Consider the following 23,863-nt stretch of genomic DNA (forward strand, 5'->3'; position numbering starts at 1 on the left):
GTGCGCATATGTGAGCAACCAATACACATAGCTGAATGTACAAACTCTCATATATGTTTTTTCATTTTTCTTTTTTGCCTTTTGCAGCTACTTCTAAGCAGATGCATGAGCTTTCCCACCTAGGGTTGGATAAAGTGATGTGTACAGGATGACTAACTAGTACTGTTACCACTAGGACAGCCGTAGCAACAGAATTCATCTGCCACCTCATCTAAGTAAACCAGAAGTGTATGTTAACTCTGAATGCCAGGGTGAGGAATTGGCCTATGAATGGCCTGGTTCAGTGGAATGCATACAAATATGTTCATTTCCAAACGTTTGAAATGTGACACATAATTTGCTAGTGCCATAAACTTGAGTTACTCAATAATTTAGTTAAAACAAAAAAAAAGCAGTTTATTTTCAGTGCAAGGTCTGTAGCTACAGGGTGCATTACATCAGAGTAGAAAACATGTTAAAGTAAAACGAGGTTTTATTCATCAAAAAGCTAGATAATGCCTTAAAATGTTTGCATATTATGCTTGCGTCTGCTTTTCCAAATTTTTTGGAGATAAACCAAAAAACATTTTGGAGTTTTTAAATTGTACCAAACCAAAATATATTATATAGTGTGATTTGTTTGAACTTTATAGACTGATCTTACTTTCCTTGTCTAAAAACAATAGAATTGATGTTTTATTTTACCTTGAATAAGCCTGAAACAGAAATTCCTGTCTTAAAGATTTCTTAAAGAATAACTTACAGAATTCTTACTAGCAATTGCATTCAAGAAACTTTGGATCAAATTTATTTATGGGAGCTAACTTGACAGAAGGAATTGTGTTTACACCAGTGATATTTCCAGCTTCTTGGCATTCGCTGTTATTTATGTATCAAATACATTATTTATAAATCAAATGTATGAATAGACTTTTTAAGCAAGGAGAGGAATGTTGCAAATTTATGAAATCTTAATGTGAGACTTAGAGTGGAAAATGAAAAGCATGACTGATCAGTTTAGCTTTGGGTTGTGCATATGTAGGGTAAAGTGAATGGAATTGGTCACATTATTTCCATTATTGAAAATACTAATTTTAAAAGAAATTAATCCAGTGAATATAAAACACTAGCTGCCAAATGTTATACTGAATAGGGCAAATTCAAGATTTTTACTACCTTGCCTTCACCCCAAAACATTAGAAGTCATAAACCTCTCTTTAATTTATCCTGAAACAAATTACAGCAAGCCTGCTCCACTTTATAAACAGAGAAAATGAAGCATTCTAAGATTAAGTAATTTATGTGAGATCTGTCTCACAGATCTGTCTGTGACATGGTAAATGCAGGACAGAACCAATGTTGAACTCAAAATCTCTCTTGATAGCTAGGAATACATTCAATATTTACACTTGTGAAAGTATTGAAAGTGTGATTATGACTCTCTTCCTCCACCAGAAAAAGGTGAAAGAAGTCAGTGACACTGCACCTGCTTACCCAAGTTAACCTCAATTTGTCTCTTTGTATGTTGGTTCTGGCCTGCTTGATCCTGCCCTCATTTGCAAGCTGAAACAGTCTGAAGATGCTACCTGCTTGTGGAACCTCTCTGGTTTTGTTTATTACTCTTTCAGTGTACCCTTTCAACACTCTTTCAGATACAAAAAATCTCTTACAGGATTTTTTTCCTGTAAAAAAATCGTATTTTACAGGAAAATCTGATTTGCCTGTAAACTTAGAGAATGACCTGATAGTTCTATGATGTTTTTATAGTTATGTCTCCGTATCAGTGCAAAATAAGCTTATATCATCATCCTTTTTGCATAGGGAATCTAACCAGTGGCTTTCCAGCAGGGCTTAAGCAGACGGTATGTTTTGAAATCTCTACTCTGAGTGGTGCCCATGCCTGTTTGTAGTTGGTGGTATACAGAAACAGATCTTTCTGCTGGCCAACTTGGTCTTCTCTTTCCATTCATAATTGAAATTATCAAAGATTTTGCAACTGGAGCGTGGTTAATACTGTTGATACATGATCCAGAATTTAATCTAGAACCCTTTGTTTCTAGCTGCGCTGTTTCTCTGGAAGAGAGACAGGAGATCTGAAAGTGAGTAAATCCATATTTTTTTAATGAGGACACCTGGCCATGGATGTGTATGGAGGCCTCATCCACTAGTAAGGTGATTCATGTATAGTCAAGCTTCTGATCGTAATCTCACTGCAAGGTAGAGTTACCAAAAAAATGCTTGCTCTAATTTCACGTGACCTACAGCTGAGGTAAACGTGTGTACCCGTTTCGTCTGTTTTCTCACAATCACTCTGCTGAGCTCTGTGAGGCTATGTGCCAAGCAATGTGTTTGCTGATTGTATTCAAGATGTCGAAGTTACAAATCCTAGTTAGTTTAATTTGAACAGCAGTAATGCAAGGAATAACAACAGAAAAGTCATTTCTAGAAAGCGAGGTCATGCTTTATGAGAACAAATCTTTTTTTATTTTTGGTACTGAATATGAGACAAAATCTTAATCCAAAAGATGGGCAAAGGAAGTTTTATCCAGCCTTGAGTAATGATAAGTAACAGGCCTGCACGAGATGCCTTTGAACCATGTGCTGTGAGGAGTAGTTTGGGTGTGGATACATTAATGAGTTATAGTGTAATAACAAGGTTTTGCGCAGTGGCTTTGTCCTACAGTAAGTGTCATGCAATCCAAGATAATACACCCTTTCATGAAGGAGGGTGACTGAGATGTCACCTCGGGGTACATTGTAAAGGAATACATCTATTTAGTGGTTGAAAAATTGCATTTCATCCAGTGTTAAAGCAGCTTCTGTGCTCGGACCGTGGACTCTACAGCAACCTGAGCTGTGATGGAGCCAGTGTTGGAATCTGCACTTTCAGGGGAAAACAGAGGGTGGGGGTAGTGTGCATGGGATGTCGGGATTGTGGATTAGGAAAACAGGAGCGTTTTGAGGCTGGGGGGTTTTGGAGAGGAGGCTAAGCAGAGGTGAAACTGTGGGAATACACAGTAGGAAGCCAGACTGGTGAGAGGTGTGTTGGGAGGAGGCAGAGGGCATGAAATACTGGGACTGTGGAGAGGAAAGTAGGAATGTAAGATGTGGGGTGGAGGGAGATGTTTGCAGATCTGGGGTTCAAAATGGTGTGGTAAGGAAGGGTTCCCCATAGTTTACCAGTATCTCCAGGGCTATGTCCTTAGCCACAAAATAATACAAATACTGAACTTTGTTGTGCAGGCACAGCGCTCTGGGATAGTTTGTCTTCTGTTCCTGGAGGTGGTCATGCTGCTGCATGGCCTGTGGCCAAGATTTAGGGAGATACGTCCCCCTAATGCCTGAGATGCACAGCAATTCCCAGAGAAAGAATTCTCTGCAACAGTTGGTGAGGAAGGATCTGCTTAAGCTTGGCTTCACTTGTGTTGCCATTACATTAGGGACCAGGAGATGTTTGTTGTAATGGTTTTAAGATGAAATTTTTTTTATCTTGATCAGCTAGGGGTGGGAAGAGAGAAACTCAAATATGCCCACAGAGAGGTGGCAGTCTATTCCCAACTGTCTTCTGCAATGGGGCATAAAATCCCTCAGGGAGAAGGCAGGGATCCTTCACTCTGATGTGTGACTGATGTGTGTGATTACAGTGGAAGAATTTACTGGGAGAATATTTGGCAAAATTGGAAGCTACTATGTTGCTCACACTTTGATACCACTAGAAGTTGGAATAGCCAAAGAGAAGCGCAGCATTCTTGACTTGACCTGGATTTTTTTTTTTTTCTTCTGTTCATAGCACTTGGAACATGCTGGCTTAGTCTGTGCAGCTGTGTCTTCCGTTAATGGCTGGCTCCAGTGTGTGTGCCCAGTTGTGTTAGTTCTCTTTTGGCATGGGTGATGACTGCCTGATGCTTTGATGGTAAAGCTGGTGGTTTAGTTCCCCTTTCTGACTGTGTTGCACGTATATATCACTGATTCATAAGCTGGGAAATCCAGCTTTGCTTAATTAAACAAATTAGGCACAGTAAATAATGCGTTTCTGATTGGTTTTAACAGAGAAGTGTAGTTCAGCCTTTAAAACATAGCTCCATTTGCTTCTCAGTAACAGTGTTAGACTGCCATCAGCGTTTTGTCTGTTTGCTTCCTCTAGGATTATTGTAAGACAGTTTTGGTGATGTCTCAGGATCAGGTGTTTCTTGCTGTCAGTACATTGTAAGAATTAATATCAAGAGTCTTGAATGAATGTGGTGCTGATTTATTCATTCTGTTTAGTTATCAGCATGTCAAGGAATGACTGCCTCTAGAACCCTCAGGTGAAACATCTGCATGGGGCATGAGCTTGCTTTTTGAATGATTTGCAAACTTTGATTTTTGGGGCTTTCATCTCTTTGGAACTTATGTTTTCAAAGCCCAGAAGACTTTGTTTTCAGAGTGTGTCAAATCTGAAAACACAAGAGAAATTTTGCCCCTTCTCTTCGGAGTTAAAAACCTCAATTTCACCAGTTTCCTGGGTAATGGCAGGCCAAATGTAAGGACTTCGTTTTCTGCTTCAGCTGGTGTATTCCACTGGTTTCTGCAGAGCAAAAGCATACTGCTAGGAAGAGGAAAATAAGACCCTGAACTGTCCGAGTTGAGGTGCTCAGCTATAGTCATAGAAAAAAGTTTTACACTCTTTGAAAAAAACTATGTTTCCTGAAAATCTTCCCATTTGTTTCTTTCACAAAAACTATTTAATATTTCCCAACTTTCTTTTGTTTGCGTGAGCAAAGGAAAGCTCATCTTGCTTCTGATAATAGATAAGCTTTATAGCTCTCAGCTGTTAGATGAGGAGAACCAGAGTACGAAAGGATATGAGTTACCTAAAAAGTCTGTGACAGTACTGGGAACTAATGACTCCCACTCCTGTGTTTTAACCACATGGCCAGTCTTCCCCACACATTTTTATTTTCGATTTTGTATAGAATTGGAACTCCTGGTGCTTTTTCAATTTCCTTGTTTTACTTCCCAGGCATATACGTAGAGCACATGTCAATTGCAACAATAACATTAATAATTGCGTATCAGTGAATAAATGTAAAATATTTGCACAAAGGGTAGTTAACAAGGAAAACTCAGGCATATCTCCGTATTATTTTGAACTTAGTAAGATTCTTCGACTTTCCAGTAATAGAGATCCAGAGTTATTCCGTGAATTTGCTGGAGTTTGTTTGGATTTCTATTTGTGTAAATGTGAGCAGAATTTCTTGTTATTAGAAGGAAGGGAAATGCTCATAATTCCAGTAATCTTCTAAAAGAGTGTATTTATTCCCAAAGTGTAAAAAAAAAAAAAAAAGTAGTTAATGTAGGGAGTGCGGTAAGATCATAAATAATTTCCAGTAAGTGACAGAGTAGTGTTTCATCCTGAAACAGCTTGTTTACTTGGGAACTGTTTACTGACTTACAGATGAACTTCATGGGTTAAATGCTTTGCTGAAATAACTGAACCTGGCTACAAAAGACCTGTCTGTCAGTTCACACATACAAAATATCTGAAAGTAGATCTTCTGTGTAATGACAAGGCTCTGCAAAAGCTTCTTTTACCTCTCCCTTTGGTTCTGTCCTCTGCTTGAATCTCTCCCTTCATAGTACCTTTCACTGAAGCTTTCTCTAGCATCTTCTGCCAAGAGTTTACAGGCTGGAATTCTTGAGTGCCTGAGTATATTTTCTGGTTTGATTCTGTTCACGGTTGAACAGCATCTTCCAAAAACTGTAGGTGAAAACTGGATCTGATGGGTTAGGTTTTAGTTTTAACGAATCTCAAATAATTGACACCTAGACTGGAGTACAAGAACACCATTAAAAATGCTAATTCTGATACTCAAAATTTAATAAATGCTATCATTGAAATGTCAAAACTTCACTTTGAAGGTCTCCTTGAAGGCAAAGGAGCTAGTCTTCCTCTTCGCAGTGCCAGTTCCTGGTCATATGAGGAACAGCTGATGAGGAGAAACTGCTATAGAGAAAGTCTGGTTTTCCTTCTGAAACTCCATGTGGGAATTCAGTAATGTGAAGATACTGCACAACAGGCAACTTTGGGAGCTGTGAGTGCCTTGAGAATGCTTAGAGAGAATGAATTTAGTAGAGATCTCCCTGCTGAAAATCAAATGCATTCACCATCAAGTTTGTGCGAGGTTTGGATTTTTATGAGGCTTTACGTTGGTCAGTTTTTGGCAGACTTTCATGGCTTCTCAAAAGGCCCATTTCTGATACAAGAGTTACCTTGTAGTAGGGGAATTCAAGAATTCAGACTGAGGCAAATGTCTGCCTTGATAACGTTCTGCTCTAACGCTTATGAGTTTGACTGGCTTGTAAGTAGCTGAAAAACAAGATCTTTTAAGTGCCAGATAAAGCTCAACACCAGACTCGCGAAGAATAACTATGCAGTCAAAATCAAATAATGTAAACCTTGAACATGCTTCTTTGACTGTAACTATTTCGAGTAGACTTTCTACATGGGCGGGAATTACTATGAAATAAAAAAGGTGTGAATTTACTGCAAACTGGCTTCTGCCTATTAGCTCTCTGTGTGGACATACTGTATGTTTAGAAACTTGCTAGCTAAAGGCAGGTATGTACTTAGTTTCTTGCCTTTTACCAGTCCTTTCATGTAACTGATGGCTGTATAGAAGCCTTCCTGCACTTTCTGGTTCGGTAGGGGAAACCATGAGCTTTATAGAACTCCAGACAAAGACTTTGACATGAGGCAAGACCGAGCTAAAGTCAAAGCTAGTGCTCGTGGATTAATTTATATCAGTACCAGTGCAAAGGCTGGGGGTGGGGAGCGGGGCCCAAAACAAATAATGCTGTTATGGGTCATTTAGATTTACAGTATGATTACTCCAGCAAATGAGCAGAAGAGAAGACTTTTGCTTTAAATTAAACCAGTGCTAGGGAAGTGTGAAGAAAGGGAATGAAGGATCTTTAAAAGGCCTCAGCCTTCACATGATATTACCTGCCCAACCTTTATTACCCACCATTTTCTTTACAGCTATAATGATCAAGTGGCTATCCTGTCTGGACCATGGAAGATTCACCCTTAAGCCTCTCCATTTCTAGCAAGGTATGGGAGAAAGAGCATAATACAAATGACATTCAAATAATAACATCTTTGTCAAGAGCTTTCTGTATGGAGAATGACAACATGTAAATCTACTGCTCTTTCAGAAGCTGTAGTCAGAATTACTGAAAGTACAGACATGATGTGATCTTTCTTCTAAGGTCGTCTCTCTCTCTCAGCCAGCCTGTGGGCATAGTAATTCTGTGATACGGTTTTGGTTTCTTTCATGGAAGCCAAGTCTTTCCTGAGAGCACCGAGTTCTCTGTCAGCTCTTCTCGTTTTTCAGTCTGACTCAAAATGCACTTCAGTTTTGAAGCTACTATGCACCAGAAAAAAAGACATTTTATACAGATTCTTTTTTTTGTTACATTAGTAATTTTATCACTCTATATAAGATAGTAATATTAGTTGAGATAGCAAAAACAGAGTTATAAGATTTTGTTATCTGTATCAACTTTATATAAATGACGTCTGTAAAAGAAATCTAATTGAAAATTAAGCCATGTTATCATTATTATTAACATGATCAGTCTGACACATTTTTAGCTGCTTAAATTTTTGTTTCAGTCGAAGTTCTGAATGACGACCCAAAGTTAATAAAATGATAGACATATCATCATATCTTGTTTTGCATATAAACACTGAATCCAAATCCCTGGTAGCAGAAATGCATGGTTACACTTCCAGAAAATTTGACTTTTTAAGCATAACAATACTAAGAGTGACTTTGCTGCTTCTGGAAGGTCAGTGTGTCACATGCCGTATATCGTACAATTTAAACTGAGGATATGTTCGGGTGGAAGTAATTGGAATGAAAACTAGGGAACATGAATGGAGTCAGTGGGCTTTGTGTGTGTGGATTTATAGATCTTGGCTGAAGCAAGACTTCTTGCGGTAAGAATAATATCAGCTGAGAAGATTCTTTTTTCCCAGTACATCTAGGTTCTCTGCTGTCTGGAGAACTCTTCCAACAGCAATGTGGCTCAGAGTCAGCAGAAACAATTACTGTTGACAGCATTTCTGACCTTCCCAGTCAGGAGTTGGCTGTTTCACATAAGTACTTTTTGACGTTATATTCTGTAATTTAAAAAAAAAAAAAGTAACCTTATCATTGCTTGGGAACAGACCAGGATGCATCTTCTTCCGTTGGTTGTTCATTAATTGCCAAGAAATTTTCCGTGCTCAGCAAGAGCACAGCTGATTGAGACAAAAGTCCCGATTGCAAACAAACAAGAACTAGTCTGTTCTTTTATTTTAGATTGCTGGTTTGCGTATGTATGAAACTTTACATAAAGCAAGGAAGCTGATTTCTTTTTCTATTATTTTTACTAGAGAACAGAAACATCCTGTGAAAATGTCCATCTACTGAAACTACAGTTACTGAAATGACTTGGCATTTCCCCTATGTATTGGGATTTTATTATGACCCCAGCTCATTATAACCATTTTTTTTCCTGCTGGGAACTCTTGTTTTAAGCCATTGGTACGTTTCAACAAATATGCAACAAGAGCTTTATACCATCTTCATTGTTGATGACAGTGGACAAATATACCAAGATAAATTGCTAAATCAGTATAGCTCTGCAGATCGTGTTATCAAGAGCACCTGCAATGTATTTAACATACTGCAGAGTGGTTTGATTGATGGGACATAATTAAATGGATTGACAAATATTTAATACTAAGAATAAGAGCAGTTGTATGTGCCAGAAAATAAGTATCAGTACCAGAGTGGCATAGAGGGACAGAATTTTCCCAATCTGTGGCATACTTGACATAAATGAGAATTTATTTCTTTTTACATGTTCAGACAAGTTCAAATACTTTGTCAGCTACAGCTACTTCAAACTCTGGTTGCTTGCTCACTAAGTGATGTTTCTCAGTGAGATCACATTGCACCAGTGTTGCCCTCCCTCCCATCTGTCCTTTTTGGGCTACTGAAAGATTTCCAGAGAAGTTTAGTATGTTGACTTCACTTACAATGCCTAAAATCACTGTGATCCTGAATGCTCTCCTTGCGTGTTGTAATCACAGTGTCACTTTCCAAGATCCCCAGGAAGAGAGCTCTCCAGTGGCTAAAATGCATAAATAGATCAAGAGAGCTGTTAAGAAAGTAATTCTTGGTGACTACTTGTGTTTCTTCCTTTAACGATGAGTTTCTTTGTTTTTTATGACAGTAAGTGCTTTCATTTTTCTTTCGAATTTGTTAAGAATTCCACCTTTTATTTGTACCGCCTATAGTTTGTAGCATGTATCCCAACGAGCACTGCCTTTGGTACTGCTGAGACTCCTAGTGCAGTTTTAGGGTCAGGTGTTGCTTCATCTAGCTAAGTAGCAAGAGTTTAGTGATTTTTTCATCAGCATACTGCAATGCTCTAAACAGCAACACTGACAAGATGCTGAAATACAGATTTTAGACAAGGTTATTTTAATATGTATCCTTTTAAATTCAGTGGTCTCATTTACCTGTTTGACAGATATTTAGAGATGAAACTTCTCTCAGTGTTTTTTTTACCGATAGAGCTAGATGTATATTAACTGAACATACATATTAAAAACCACAAGGAACCATGCTAAAAATACAATGTGAGACTGAAATCAGCCACTTCAAAATTAGAAAATGTCATGAGTACTTTTGCTTGAGTGTGTGTGTAACAATACTACTTCTACGGTAATCTATTACTACTTTTTTTACTAGGCTGTCACTGTTAGCAGCACAATGAATAGACAATGCTGAAGGAATGTCTTGGCCACGTGTTAAAGAGATTTTCCCTCATGCCTTAGCTGGGTCTCTGCGTTCTTTTACTCCAGGTATCAAGCGACATTTGAATAACCGCTGACTTACAGGACCTTCTCTGATCCCCTCCATCTCAACTCCACGCAACACACACAGATGATCAGCAGAGATCAGATACCTGGTGTAAAAATTACTTAAGCATTAGCTAAGCTTGGCATTAACTGAATTAGTTAAAATAGAAAATGCCAAGCAACCTTGTCTTTGGGCATTGCTACCTTTAGCACCTAAAACAAAAGGAGATTCAAATGTTGGAGACAGATGCGTGTAATCAAATAAATGTTATAAATAATAGTAGCATGCTCATAGGGTCTTTCCCCTTTTTTTTCTGATAGACATTGTCCTCTGATGGAAGAATAGAGAAAAGGGGGTTGTTTGTTTGCTTCTATTTGTTCTGCTTTATTTTTTTTTTTCCTATTAACATAGAGGATTATTTTCTAGGAAATACAGGCAACGTTTAGAGAACAGTAGCGTGGGTTTGTTATAAAATGGAGGTACTTCTTCCAGTTACTGATAGGGCTTCTTCTGGAAAGCCCCTTTCATTGTATTTGAAATCAAAACACACAGTCTGAAATTAATGCATGCAGTTAAAAATGCAGGCAGGTTGGAACATTCCTATTAAACACAACCTCTTCACCCTTTTCATTGCTGTTGCTTTTATTACAGACTTGTAACAGCATTGTGTGATGTAATAGCCTTTCCGAAAAGCCAGCAGCAACAGTAAGCACTTTCCACTTCCCATCCTTTTAAATATCTAGTTCAATCAAGAATGAATTTAAGAATAAGAAGTTCTAAGAAGGATGGCACCTGGGAAGCCTGGTTTCACTTTGGACGTGTGAGATGGATTCTTCCTTCTGAGGAACACCCGTCTCCCACTGCAGCCTTTCCCTCAGTGAGAGTGTTACTAGAATCTTCCCTCTTTATCCAAGCCATCTCCTTCCATGAAACTTTGTAAAACTTAATGTCATTGCATCCTCAGCCAAATTTGATTGAAGTTACCCAATGGGGTAAAAAATTATTGACACCATGGATTAAAAATGAACTGACATACGTATATATACAAAATGCTCAGTATGCTCATTTCAGTCTTATTTTTTCTGGAAAACAGGCCAGAAAACTCTCCCTGTTGCCAGTCCTGGGAAAGTCTTCCACACATGATTTTTTGAACTCAGATACTTAGTTTTTGTATCAGATACATTGACCTCAGCAGTATAACTTACAGAGGCTAATACTTTCCAGACTGTGTCTTATGTTGGTTCCTGTTCTTTTGCTAGAAAAGCTTAGATGGGGGGGGAAGAAAAAAAAAGACAAACAGAGCTCACTAATTGCCCTGACTACTATGTCATTTGAAACCGCACTTATAAATTGGGACAATTGCCTAATTATTATGGCATATTATTACACAAGATTAAGACATTTTCTAGCCCATTATTTAATTAGGAAAAACAAGAATGTAATATTTGGATGTTCAAATACTTAGTTGTCTCTAGACCTTAAAGGCATACCTACCACAATCAGCTTTTATAGCTGAGAGAGCTTAGAAGCTGAGAAGTAACCTGACAGAGTGAAGAAAGGAGGTTAGATTTATGTGTCAAATACACAGTATGCAATGTTCTGAAAATGCCTGGTTTTTACAAGATGGTATTCTGGAAAAAGAAATAGAGGCAGTTAGTTAAAAAGAAAAGAGTTACAGCTGTGAGTTAAAGAAGATATTTACATCATCCCAGGGTCCCTGGTACTCTGTTGTGATGGCAGTGAGGTAGCTGTGGGTCTTTAATAAGATAATCAATTATCTGACTTTCAATCTTTTTTAATTTCTTTTGTTTTTCTTTTTCTTTTTGCTGATAAGGGTGAGAAGCAAAAAACCATGGGTGTGAGAATTCAAATTCTCATTATATTCCTGAGCACCTCAGAGAGGTTTTCAAGGCAATCTGCCCGTCTTTGTAGTGACTAATTTTTACTTTTGACAACACTTTTAGGGCAGATAAGAAAGCTTCATGACACCTTAAACCAACTGAAATCTTTCCAGGCACTAGAGCCAAAAAACGTTATCCAGAGTAACAAATGAAAGTGAGTGAAATGACGAGTAGCAGTCCAAGGGATGATTGTCAGCAACAGGAGTTGATTTCAAGTGGGATTGGAGGAAAGAGAAGGATTCTCAAGAGGGTGGTCTGCAGTATGCTGGTGTTTAAATGGCAGTGTGTAAAGCCTAAACCTTTGTGGAGTCACCCTGGTTGGTTGTGAGTTCTCACACACTCATCCAAACAGAAGTAAAATGACTGTACTGAAAAAACGAGTGTTTCTTGCTGGGAACTCTCTTGAGGCTTGGTTGCAGCTCTTGAGAGCGTGGTGAATGGACGGGGCAGGGCTTGGACTTGTGCCTGGCCAAGGCTTTGGGGTGGTGAAGTGCTCTCTGAGGGCAGCCTAGATGACTCAGGAGCCTGCGTTTCTGCACAGCCAGCCGTGTACCTCGGGTGACAACCTTGATGCATGCAACTGACTCGCAGAAACCCGACAGCTCCGGGACTACCGATTGACGCGGTTTTTTTTTGTTCTTTTTTTACTTTTCTTTTTTGAGCAGGCCCCCCCTCCTCCCCCCCCGCCTTCCTTCTAAAATGTTTTCTTAGCTTGCTTGAGTCTCAAAGCCTGTCTTCTGCTTCTCTTGAACAGCTGGAATGGCTCTAGACTGAATGAACAGACACGAAGCAAGACTGGGCTGGACCCTGGGAGGATCTCAACCTCCAGGAGGAGCAACCTGGCTGTCTAACCTGCGATGCTGGGAGCTAGGGAGGTTTAACACCACTGCAGATGGCTGCCTGCAGCCTGGCACTAGGACTGTGGATCCTCCTGCTTCTCCAGGATATCCAGACAGCCCCGCAGGTAAGTTAGAGTGGCACCAGGATCCTGCAGCCCCTCAGGATGGAGGAGCCTGGAGAGGTCTGGGGGCACCCTGGGCTGCAGGGCTATCCTGCCCGTAGGCTGGGTTGCCAAGTAGTGGGCGTCCACAGAAACAGGCGTTTTGCAACACGGGGTGATAAAGGTATAAAGCAGAGCAGCCAGGAGACTTTGCCCTCTCTGGGAACTTTGCAGGCAGGAGCAGGGGATATGAGCTATAATCTATGTCTTTTTGTTGGCATTCCTAGCGTTACTGCACCTTCAGTCACATCACAGCTAGGGAATGAGGAAAGATTTGATAGGAGTGGGGGACTGTTCTCATTTGTTTGGGCGAGTGGCTTTTATTTTTGCCTGGATGGCCAGGTGCTCTGTGGCAGGCACATTCCTTGCAGAGCTCAGTTTAGAGGGCTTCTGCTCACGCTGCTGATGTGAGTCAGGGCTGGCAAATTGAAAGGTGAAAAGGCAAACAAAACAACATACCTTCCTTTTTACAACCGCCCACCCCTCTGACACTGACTTCCTCATGAATGGGCTATTATTTCTGCATCAAATTGACTTAAAATAGACATAGCCCACTAGTTGCACTCAGCTGATGCTGTAGATGCAAGCTAGCTCCCTGCACAGATCGTATCGTGTCTTGTGGGTTTGCTCCCCTCCTCCCTAGTGGATCACGTGGCAGCGAGCCCTCAGCACCTGGCATAAATCCAGGTAATTTCCCTGGCTGACACTTACGCACACACATTAAAGAAAAAAAAGGTCAGTCACAGAGGCTCTTTGCACAGGTAAAGTCAAGTAGGCGAGTAATTGCACACTGTGTTGGATCTTAAAATTGGCCGTTTTCCCTTGCAGTGGAAATACGAGCATATATTAGCCTAAGACACCTGTCTGTACATTGTCACTGAATGATACAGCACATCACTTGGGCTGTCAGGAGAGTTTTTTACAAGAAACTGGCTCCGATTAGATCTTTGAAAATAACCAAGTCCTGCATCCTCTTCATAGACATTTGAAAAAGACCCTTCTGGCTCTTTTGGTAAGAGTAGGAGTTTGCCCTAGTGTCTTTAGTTGTAAATTCCCCTCCCACATTACAAGTTTGCTCTACTTTGCCGTGGTTATCTGTCCTGCCCCTGTCTCCTTCCTGAAATGTAGAAGGATCACTGTTCTTTCACTGGAATCTGTAGTCCTTACTCACTTGAGGAATACTTAGGAGAGCATTCAGATAAGCTTGTCTGGTCTGCTGAATGCAAACTGCTTTAGGAGAAAGGCAATAGAAAAAAAGAATGCATTTTTGCTATCTGACATCACTTTTGGTGTTTTGTTCACAAAATGAAAGGGGCAGAGAGAAAATTTGGGTTTTCTGATACTCATTGTCAACACTCAGACTCACTGCAAAATCATCAGTTACCTGCAATAAATATGTAGATCTTGCTGGGATAAGTAACTGGCTTTTCACTGTCTTTCCGTATTGCCTCTATCACAGCAACAATTGCTTTTACTGCTACTGGAGTACAAGTGATGCTGTTTAATGTGAGCGAGTCACAGCTTATTGGTCATATTTTAAACCATATTCCACCTCACTTGAGTCCACAGTTTGTGTTTTGTTTCTTTTAATATTCGGTTAACTCTCACTTGTTAATAATGTCTTTACTATCAAGCAGATGAAGCTTGACTACTTGAAGTCTTAGATTATCAGTGTCTTTTGTACTGTCAGAATTTGGATAGAAGCTTGAAAGGGAGTCAACTGTTTTGCTACAGTATTAGTCAGTTCTAGAATAGCCAATGCTGGTAGAAGATTTTTTTTACCGTAATATGCTTTCTTCCTGACTAACAGCTCATTTGTAGCAAGCTGATTTCTTACTCTGCCTCACCATCACTTTTTCTCTATGAGCTCAAAAGACCATAAATAAATGAGTCAAACCTTGTCCTGACTGAATTGCAGAGTAGCCCACTGAATTCAGCACTATCTTTACACTATTTAAATTGGAATAGCAAAGGTGTTTGTGGGAAAGTGAGAAGAGCTACAAAAAAAAGCGTATTTTCTACAACAAATTCTCAAAAGCAAGCACTGAAAAACCCAAATGCTTTGTATCAAATATGTTTGCTTTATTTAATTGGGCCTTGATCTGCAACGCTTTAAAAAAAGAAAAAAGTAGTTCGCCTGATAGGCCAATGAAAGCAGTAAGCCAAGGGATCCCTGGCCATCCTGTTCCAGAGCAGTCCAAACAGGATATGAATTGTGGTCTTTTCTTTCACAAGATGTATTCCAGCTCCTACTAAATCAAAAACCTTGAAGCGCATGCAGGAAAAGATTAGTGAAATTCAGTCTCTGTCTCCCTCCAGTTGAACAGTACACTGAATCCAATTTAAGAACTCCTCGTATTAGAGCAAAACCAGACACAAATTACTAGTCTGATATAGACTCATGGCTTGTTCAAATTTATTCAAAAAATGTGGACAAATTAACTTTGTAGTGGCAGGCTTTCCGCTACACTGGCGATGGTTTACTACACCAGCTTACCTTCTTCTTAGTTTAAATATTTACCCGTTCCTCTAGAGCTGGCATAAAGCAGCATTAACTCTGCATTGTGTCCTCATGTCCAATCCAGATCGAATCAATCCTGGTATAGTACACAGATGCAGAAATAATGTCGGCGAGGCTTCCCGTTACAGCTGTGCCTGTCAGCAGAGAGCTGTCACACAAAGGGAGGCCCTGCTCCTGGCTGCGCAATGCCACCAACTTTCTTGCATTGAATTTAGTGCAAGTGACTGTGCAGCCACAGGGTGAGTTGTTTCAGTGCAGTAACCCCCTGAAAACCAACTTCACAAATTCAGAAAGCAGAATTTTCAGTCAAATGAACTCCTAGAACTGATTGGTCCTCTGGAAACACAGTTGCTCTGTCTTAAACAATCAAGGAGTTAGAGGGGAAAGAAAATGTGGGTACAGGCAAGAGAGGGGAAGTGGGATTGCGCCCTTGGATGGCAAAGAGCCACAGGATTAGCATAGCTGCCATAGATACATATTCCCACTTTGCTAATCCATTCTTGGTACAGACCCAGCCATTCAGTTTCCTCAAAATCAGTGGGAAGGACAAAGACCTACTGTCCTCCACAGCTGGATTCCTTGCCCCTACCCACCAATACTTTTGTGATCTTCCTTGAATTTTAAAGGTTTTTTTATAATACATATTAACGAACAGAACTGTAAGTACTAACTGACAATACTATATGGCATTGGGATAAAATTGGTATTTCTTCATTGAGACTGGGTTATCTTTGGAGAGGGGACAGGGAAATGTACATAATCTCCTTCTCTTTTCTTCAGGAAACACTGGGAAATGATGCCTTAAAAAGTGAAATTGTGCTAGAATTTTGAATTTCCCTGGCAGAACCTGAGTTCTGTTTCTGTCTTGAGATTCAGACAAGAGTGGATAAGGAGGAAGGAGAGTCAAAAGCTGAAAGAGAAAAATACTTTGAATATTAATTAAACAGGATTTTGAGGTTACTGCATTTCGTTCTGTTCCTTGCAGAAATGGGGAGAGTTTGTTCTGTAAAACTTATTGGAGATTTCCTTGATGAAGCAAAGCCACATGCTAGTTGCTGCTGAGTATGGATTATACCACGCTCTTCAGTGTTTCTAGGCACTCCAGGAAGAAGAGGAGGGAATGGGCAGAAGTGAAAGTTCTTACACATAAATTCTTCCCTACAAAATAACTAGTAAGGGGCAAAAATGAAGTGAATCTTCTCTTACTGGCTAATTGACAATTTCTGTAAGCATACTGGAGCCAGGAGAAATAGCCAACACTGTAAGCGGAGAATTTCTTATCACTTTCTTTTTTGTGGGCCTCTACACACAGGCGCCATGGAATCAAGCAGGTGAACCTCCCACCCCACCCCAACACTCACAGCTGATGCTTTTTTGTAAGAAGGTGATAGTGTTGAGGTTTTGTAATGTGGGGCTGAAACTTTTTTCTGTCTCCTTTGCTTTATCACTCCCTTTCATTTCAAGAGCTATTTATGAGCAACTAGGACCTGCTAAGTCAAACCTTAACCTTCAGCTTCTACCTAACAGAGAGTCCTAATTTAAATAAACTGGTTTTGGTCTGAAAAAATGAGTTTTATTAGTGATATTCACACAGTCCTGAGTCAAAGTAATTAAGTTCCTTTTTTTTTCTGAGACAGGGTTAAATTGCCACTGTCATCCTGGAACGTATTAAAAAAGGATTCTTTGACTTCATTCTAACAAATGGGATAGTGGTCCAAGGCAGAAGGCTTTCACTATTTTGTAGTTAAACCTTATGTATCTTATTGAATATTTTATAATGCTTGGTTTTGTCCAAGTGCTCACAACCAGAAATATATTAGAAATGTCTTAATGCTGAGATTTTTGTTGGCAATAAGAGCAGTAAGCGCGCATATGCTTTTCCTTCCTGCTGTGGCGTTCTTGAGCCCTCATATGATAAAGTACCACTTTTTACATGAATTTTCCCCTTTTCTCCTCATTGCCCTTGTGATTCTCTCCATTCTTTTAGGTGATACCTGTTCTGATTAAGGCTTGACAAGAGGGACATTTTCTTTAAAAGTTTCCACTGTTGGCTACCATTATCTCAGTCACAATACCAGAAACCCAGTACATAGCAGGCTCCCACAGTTGCAGCCGTTGGTAATGCAGCTCAAAACAGGTCTACGCAGCTCAAACCAGTACGTATTTGTGCTGGGTAGATCGATGCTGCCACTGTTAGTGGGAATTTTTCTCAGAATTTCCCTCATCTAAACAGGATCATTCTGTGCTGTCACCAGATTCCTTTGTAGCCACAGCGTTAGAAGACAGTTAGCTTTTCCCCTGCCTGTTTTGGTTACAAACAGCATGCGATGTCCTCCTGAACAAACTGCTTACCCAAGTTTTTGAGTGGAAACTGAAAAAGCTAGGGAGAATGTAAGCTGTAAGTTCTGCTGTAGCAGACTGACCTATCCTAGTAGCAGTTGTCCTCCCCTTAGCAATTGAACTGTGAATGTTGGCAGGATAAGAAGTGTTTACAGCACCACCGGCAACAGTTTGGACAAGATTTGGTAAAAGCAAGCAAACCTAAAGTTGAGGACCCAGTGGGACTGGAGGGACAGTACGTCCTGTATGCCCTTACAGAGCCTATCTGGGGTTCCCTGGTGCTACCAACACAAAAATACCCATAATTGTAGATAGATGTTGGACCCAGTACAGCGAGGACTTCAAAGTCACACATCTAAGGCTGAGCAATGACAGAGCCAGGAACGGAACCACCAACCTTGAACATTAAGCTACAGGACCTTTTCTTGCCCTCAGCCTTGTGGTGGCCTCACTGTCACGTTGCTGTGGCTTTATACAGAGTTGAGCCTGGAGGTCCAAGCTCAGTACTGGGCTACTCAGACAACAGGAGTTCACCCAAGTCATTTTGATATTTACCAGATGAGGATTAGAAATCCAGTTTGTGTTCCAGCTGCAGTTTGTAGTAGGCTTACCACTATATGGAAATGTTAAGTTGCTATTGAAAATAGACATGTCGGTTCAACGGCCTTAATTTCGGAGAAGTTATGCACATATGTTGCTTCCATAATTCTGTGGAAATCTAATGCTTTTTTTGGCCAAGCCACTGAAATATTTTTCACTTTTTAACAGTATCGGTTAATCAGCATTAAAATGTTTCGTAACTCCAGCACCCAGCTGTCATTCTGTCCAAGAACAGCAAAACAAATACACATTAAGTATTTTGCAGTCCCTACAAATTTGGATGGATTTGATGGTTGATGTCTAGATTTCTGCTGTTAAAAAGGAGTAGCCAACAGCCGAGGAACAAAAAAAACCAAATGCGTCAGTCATATCGCTTGGAGTCTTCTTGCACACAGGGATCGAAGATGATGGTCAAATCAAGAAAATGCATAAGGTATCTTTCCAGAAGCATTGAGTCATGAAGGGAGTGGGACTGGAAAATACGAAATCTAGAATTCCCTGTGTTTCTTGGTAAATAGTTTCCAGTGATCTCTTCCTAATTAGAAATACTGAGCTCATCAAAATGAAAGATCAAACAAGCCAATATTTTATTGCAAATTTGCACCGTAATTTCCCTAATTGTAAATGAGATGTCAGAGGTGGTATTTTACATGTGGGAAGAGTAGTTACAGGTGGTGAAACTGGGGTAATTCACATTCAGTCGTTGAGTGGGTAAATTACCTCAGTTCAGGCCTATTGCTACCCACTAATAATGCACATTTTTGTTCCCTTTTCATTTCATATCTTTGGTTCGTTATCTTTTGGTTTAGTTTACTTATTACCCTGATATTCATTACACAGAGACAGAAAAATGAAAATTACATTATCCTTGTATGGCTGACTTTCCTTCACCCTTTTCCCAAAAGTAGCCTAATCAAACCTCTGCAGAAAATGATTTGGCACCATCATTTTATGGAAGACTTAAAACATTTTGAGACCTTGGCCCTTCACCTCTGCCATTTCTTCAAGGCATGTTCTTTGCTTTTAGGCACCCATTTGTTTTACTCCCCCAAAAACTCATGGAACTTTTGGTGGGTTCTTAGTGCAAGATTTTTTTATTCCAGATGCATGAAAACTTGAAATTTAGCTTACAAAACACCTTGCATAAGTTAAGCAGCAGAGCCCATATAATTTTTAGTGACACTTGCCTTTCCACACTGCCAGTTTTGCTTATGTAATTTATTTTGAGCTTTTAAGCCTGAAGTGCTAGAGGTATGGAGGCTTGGTTTATACTTAGGTCCTTACCTTAAAGTATGCTGTCTACAAAGGGACAACTTTTCTGCTTAATTTAAGAGCAGAACTTTTCATCATTGCATTGCTGTTACAGGTCACATTAGGAATCAAAAAACTTTAGGATTTAAAGGGAAAAAAATTACAAGAATGGGGAGATGATGACTGATGCTGAGCATTGATATGTACATTATTTATCTGAAAGGATCTGTAATAAGTTTCATACTCATGAAAAACCTCTACTGAACAGATGGCAACTCTTCAAGACATTTTGCAGGTATTAGAAGTGGTGGGGTCTTCAGAAGGTGGTTTCTCAGCTATAGAAATCGTGTCATGATTTGTTAAAATGATTTCTTTTTACAGCGGAGCACCTTGGGCTTGGCTCAGTGAACAGTAAAGGTGGCTACAAAGCTGTGCTCGTAACTGGATACTTGTAAGCAGCATTTGTTGTGAAGCTGCGGATGTCAGGTATTTTGTAGGTGGCTGTAGTATATAGCTGCCCTCTTGTGGAAAGGAAAAAAAAACGTTGAGTACTCTCTTTCGTATGTATATTTTCATAATTTGTGTAGTATGTATGCATAGTTCATGCAGTAATTTATCACAGCACTAGCATCAGGTCAAATTCATAATCAGAATTTGCATTTCTGTAACTAAGAGCAGAATCTAATCCTAAACTCCTGATTTCAATATTTTAGACAAGGTAACTTTTTAAAAAGCAGCCCTTCCCTCACACTTTTACACAGACACTATTCCTTTATTTAAACCCCAAAAGAGACAATTAAATAAGCTGTAAGCTTATGTCCTGCATAAATCGTTCAAGAATCTTGTTCCCACCCTAATTTAAAATTTAACATCATTTGCAGCCAGAGTTGGTTGCCCTGGAGAACCAGGAAGAGAAGATCAGGTTTTTGTGGTGACTTCCCATAGCTCTTACAGAGAAACTAATCCAGGATGACTTAGCTAAAGCCAGGATACTGCTGTTTCTTAAATTTTCTTTATAAAACTAGTTAATTCACTTCATATCGCTGAAGTAACTCCTCAATGACCCTTTGTCTAGTGACTGGTCTCGTTGTCTCATTTCCTGTTATTCAATTTAGTCTCAGAGTGGCTGGCTAACCAGGGTTCTTCTCCACGCAGATGCAAGGAGATTCCACTTCCTTTTCCTACAGGCCAGGGCTTCCTTTTCAGAAAAGAAAAATATAGGGTGCACATTTGTAAACTTGATTTGAGTCAGGCTGAGCAAGCAGACATCTGCTATTTCCTCTATACAATAAGCTAGAAAAAATGCTTTGTAGGGAGGCTGTGTGGCCCAGTGGTTAGTGCAGAAATGTGTCAGGCAGGATTTCTCAGTTCTATTACTGGAGCTCGATGAAATTTAATGTTTCAATATGTTTCTATTTCTTGTCCTTTTGTTAATTTCCTCCTTGACTGAAAGTTACTGCTTTCTGATGTAACCTCAGGCAAGTTAAATAACTTCTGTGTTCCATGGTCCTGCTGTGAAAAGAACAGCACATTAAACAGGAGAATACGGCTGTGAAATTAGTTAGGTAGTAAGATTCTGCACTGCATACAAAGGCAGTAGGAGACAGTAGGTATTCTTTCAAAGGCCAATGGGAAATTCATCTGCAGAAAGTGAGACGTAGGTTTTCTGAAATATTTAACTGCTCTACCATTATCATGTGGGAAAATCTCTGGGGAATCTGCTGATTGAGTCTTTACAAAAATTTGCCATTTATACTTTCTAGCAAATACTGAAAATGAAATTCAGATAACAACATTTTTAGGGGATTATTAAGGGAGATGCCAAATTCAAAAATCAGATTTTCTCAGAAAACTTGTAGCGCTGTAATTTCCCAAAGCATGTAGTGGCCCTGCCAAACAAAAATGAAGTCTTATTATATGCTTCTTGATACAAGTCATAGCTGAGTCTAATTTTCTAAGGTAATATTAGAACTATTGTGTGGGGTTTTTTAACTAAAAAAATATCAGTTATGTAGTCAAACCAAAGGTTGTTCCGGAAAACCTTCACTCACAATAGAAGTGGGATTAGTTATTTGAATAAGGGCTTCATTGTGTGAGTATTTGCAGCATTCTTTTCAAGGCAAAAACCTCTCATTCTCAGTGTAGGATTTGTCCCTAAATGATAAGTAAAACAGTTTATTGGTTTATAATAAACACATCTTTGGGTCACTAAATTCAAGCATTATGACTGCATAAATAACTGAACAGAAAGACTTGTTTGCTGCAAAGAATAATTATCTTTGTGGATTACAGCCAATCTAGCTAGATTTAGATTATGCTGACTATGACACCACCTCTTATTCCAGTGCACACAGAGCTGGAAATCTGGAAATGTTAGGGATTCTTAATCCTTATCTCAAATTAATATGGGATCATTTCAGGACAGCGATTTTTAGCCGTTTTTTTATTTGCTAACTGCTACAAGATTTCTAAAGGAGATGCAGACTAATAGACAAGCTTTTCTTAGTGATCTTAGTAATCCTGCAGCTAGGTTTCAAAGGGTGTTTGGAGCATTGGCTGAAAAACATTTTTGTAGGGCAGCTAACAAGGAGTTGGTTTCTGAGCGCTGAAATGCTGGATACACAGGTTGGGCTACAGTATTCCATTCCTATGTTTAAAGGACCTTCAGATAAAAGAGCCTGCCGAGTGAAGATACATATTGAATTATTGCTAAATACACTGAATATTACAATCTTTGCTTAAGCATACGGGCAACACTAATTTAGTTGCTTTGGGGATCCTTGAACTTTCAAAAAGCTGTAGGCTTTTCCTTACCATCTGCAACTACCATCACTTGAGACAGATACTGGGATCTGCTCTAATACAGAACTAACTGTTTTCTAATTGTGTCTTTTGTCTGTTCCAATTTCTAGACATCATTAACCCCATCTCATTCCTGTGATACACTTGAGAATTGGTTCTATGATGAAACTTCACGAAGCTGCTGTTACCAGTGTCCCTCAGGTCAGTATGTTTATAATTCAGTCAAATTAACATGGAGCCTTTCTTGCAGAGATAGTAGGAACCGTCTATATCTGCATTTTGTCCCTGAAGAAAAATGCAATTTCATGAACCACTACCTAGTGTGGATCCAAATGTGAACTTGTTCTCCACTGCCCTGCTCCTGTTCAGCCTGCATGCAAACAATCTGTAAATTGCAAACAAGATAACTTGCTAGGATTTTTTATGTGTTTTTTATCAGTTGACTTGACACTCTGAAGTAGCTAGAAGTGGGCAGGTCTAAGAATTCATTTCAACTTGCCTGAGGGTGTGAAATAGTGCAGTGAAATTAGGCTAAATAAGTTTCTGATCAGAGACAAAAAATATAAAATGAAGGTGTGGAAAATCTGTCATCATCCTCACAGTCAAAACAATTTAGAAAGTGTATCACATAAGAAAGGGAACAGCCCCTTGTCAGGGGACACAGTGAGCTTTGCCGGAAGCTAGTTGTGACTCAGAGGCGTATGAGGTTTGAAGCAGGAAACACCTTGGTGAGACAAAAGTTCTGGAAATGTCTGAAACTCCCCCTATTGGCCAAAAAACCCCTCAGTGGGTGGGACATTTTATGGTACTTCACCATCATCAATATCTTCTTATAGAAATGTTTTCTTTTTCCTTTTTTTTTTTTTCGAAAGGAAATTTTTGACATTTATTTGTGCTCCAATAATAAATTGGGGTTTAGCACTTGATTGCTAGCATTTGCATTCAGTTACATCAGGGTTCCCACAGTACACATCTTGTACTGCTGGCCACACCACTAGTATCGTTCAGAAGTCGTATAAGTAAACAAGACCAAGGGATGGAGAAACTGGTCCCATAAAAGAAGAAAAGGGGCGGGGATCTGACTCTGAGCCGGTCCCAAGAAAAGCTCTCTTCTCCTTCAAAACCATACTTTGCAAAAGCTCCCATAATGACAGATGTTATAGTGAGGTCTTGTGAAAAGCAGAGATCTGATTTACATCTGGCTGTAATGAGCCACCAGTCCCAATCATTTCACCTCTGCTTATTCTTGGAACTCATTTGTTGCCACATCCTCATGTCAGTCTTGGACATCTTTTCACATCCTCTGGGGCCTCCTTCACAACAGAAACTCATAAGAATCCTTTTTCATTTTAATCTTCCACTACTCCTTCAAGCAATAACCTGTTCATATCTGCTACTAACTCAACTGCTCACTGCAAGGAAAGAGAAGCTTTTCTAAAATTCCATTTAATCAAAGTGGAGCATCTCGAACTCTTGATGCAGCTTGGCTTTACTTTCCTTGGTGTCCCAGCCCACAGATGTACAGCTTTCGGTCTGAGCACACTGGCCCACATGCAAGCCATCCTCTGTT

At 39.6% G+C, this 23,863-nt stretch overlaps 1 protein-coding gene across 1 annotated transcript in view; it reads left to right on the forward strand.

The window, feature by feature from the left end:
• The first annotated feature begins 165 nt into the window (after positions 1 to 165).
• TNFRSF8 (TNF receptor superfamily member 8) overlaps positions 166 to 23,863 on the forward strand; it is a 33,732-nt gene continuing 10,034 nt past the window's right edge. The window contains exons 1-4 of the mRNA XM_075172526.1: positions 166 to 251; positions 7,001 to 7,072; positions 12,534 to 12,743; positions 22,404 to 22,494. Coding sequence (XP_075028627.1) covers positions 12,672 to 12,743; positions 22,404 to 22,494 — 163 coding nt within the window. The 5' untranslated portion in view covers positions 166 to 251; positions 7,001 to 7,072; positions 12,534 to 12,671. The remainder of the gene's footprint in view (positions 252 to 7,000; positions 7,073 to 12,533; positions 12,744 to 22,403; positions 22,495 to 23,863) is intronic.

The sequence above is a fragment of the Calonectris borealis genome, chromosome 23 (genome assembly GCF_964195595.1).
Source record: "Calonectris borealis chromosome 23, bCalBor7.hap1.2, whole genome shotgun sequence".
NCBI lineage: Eukaryota > Metazoa > Chordata > Aves > Procellariiformes > Procellariidae > Calonectris > Calonectris borealis.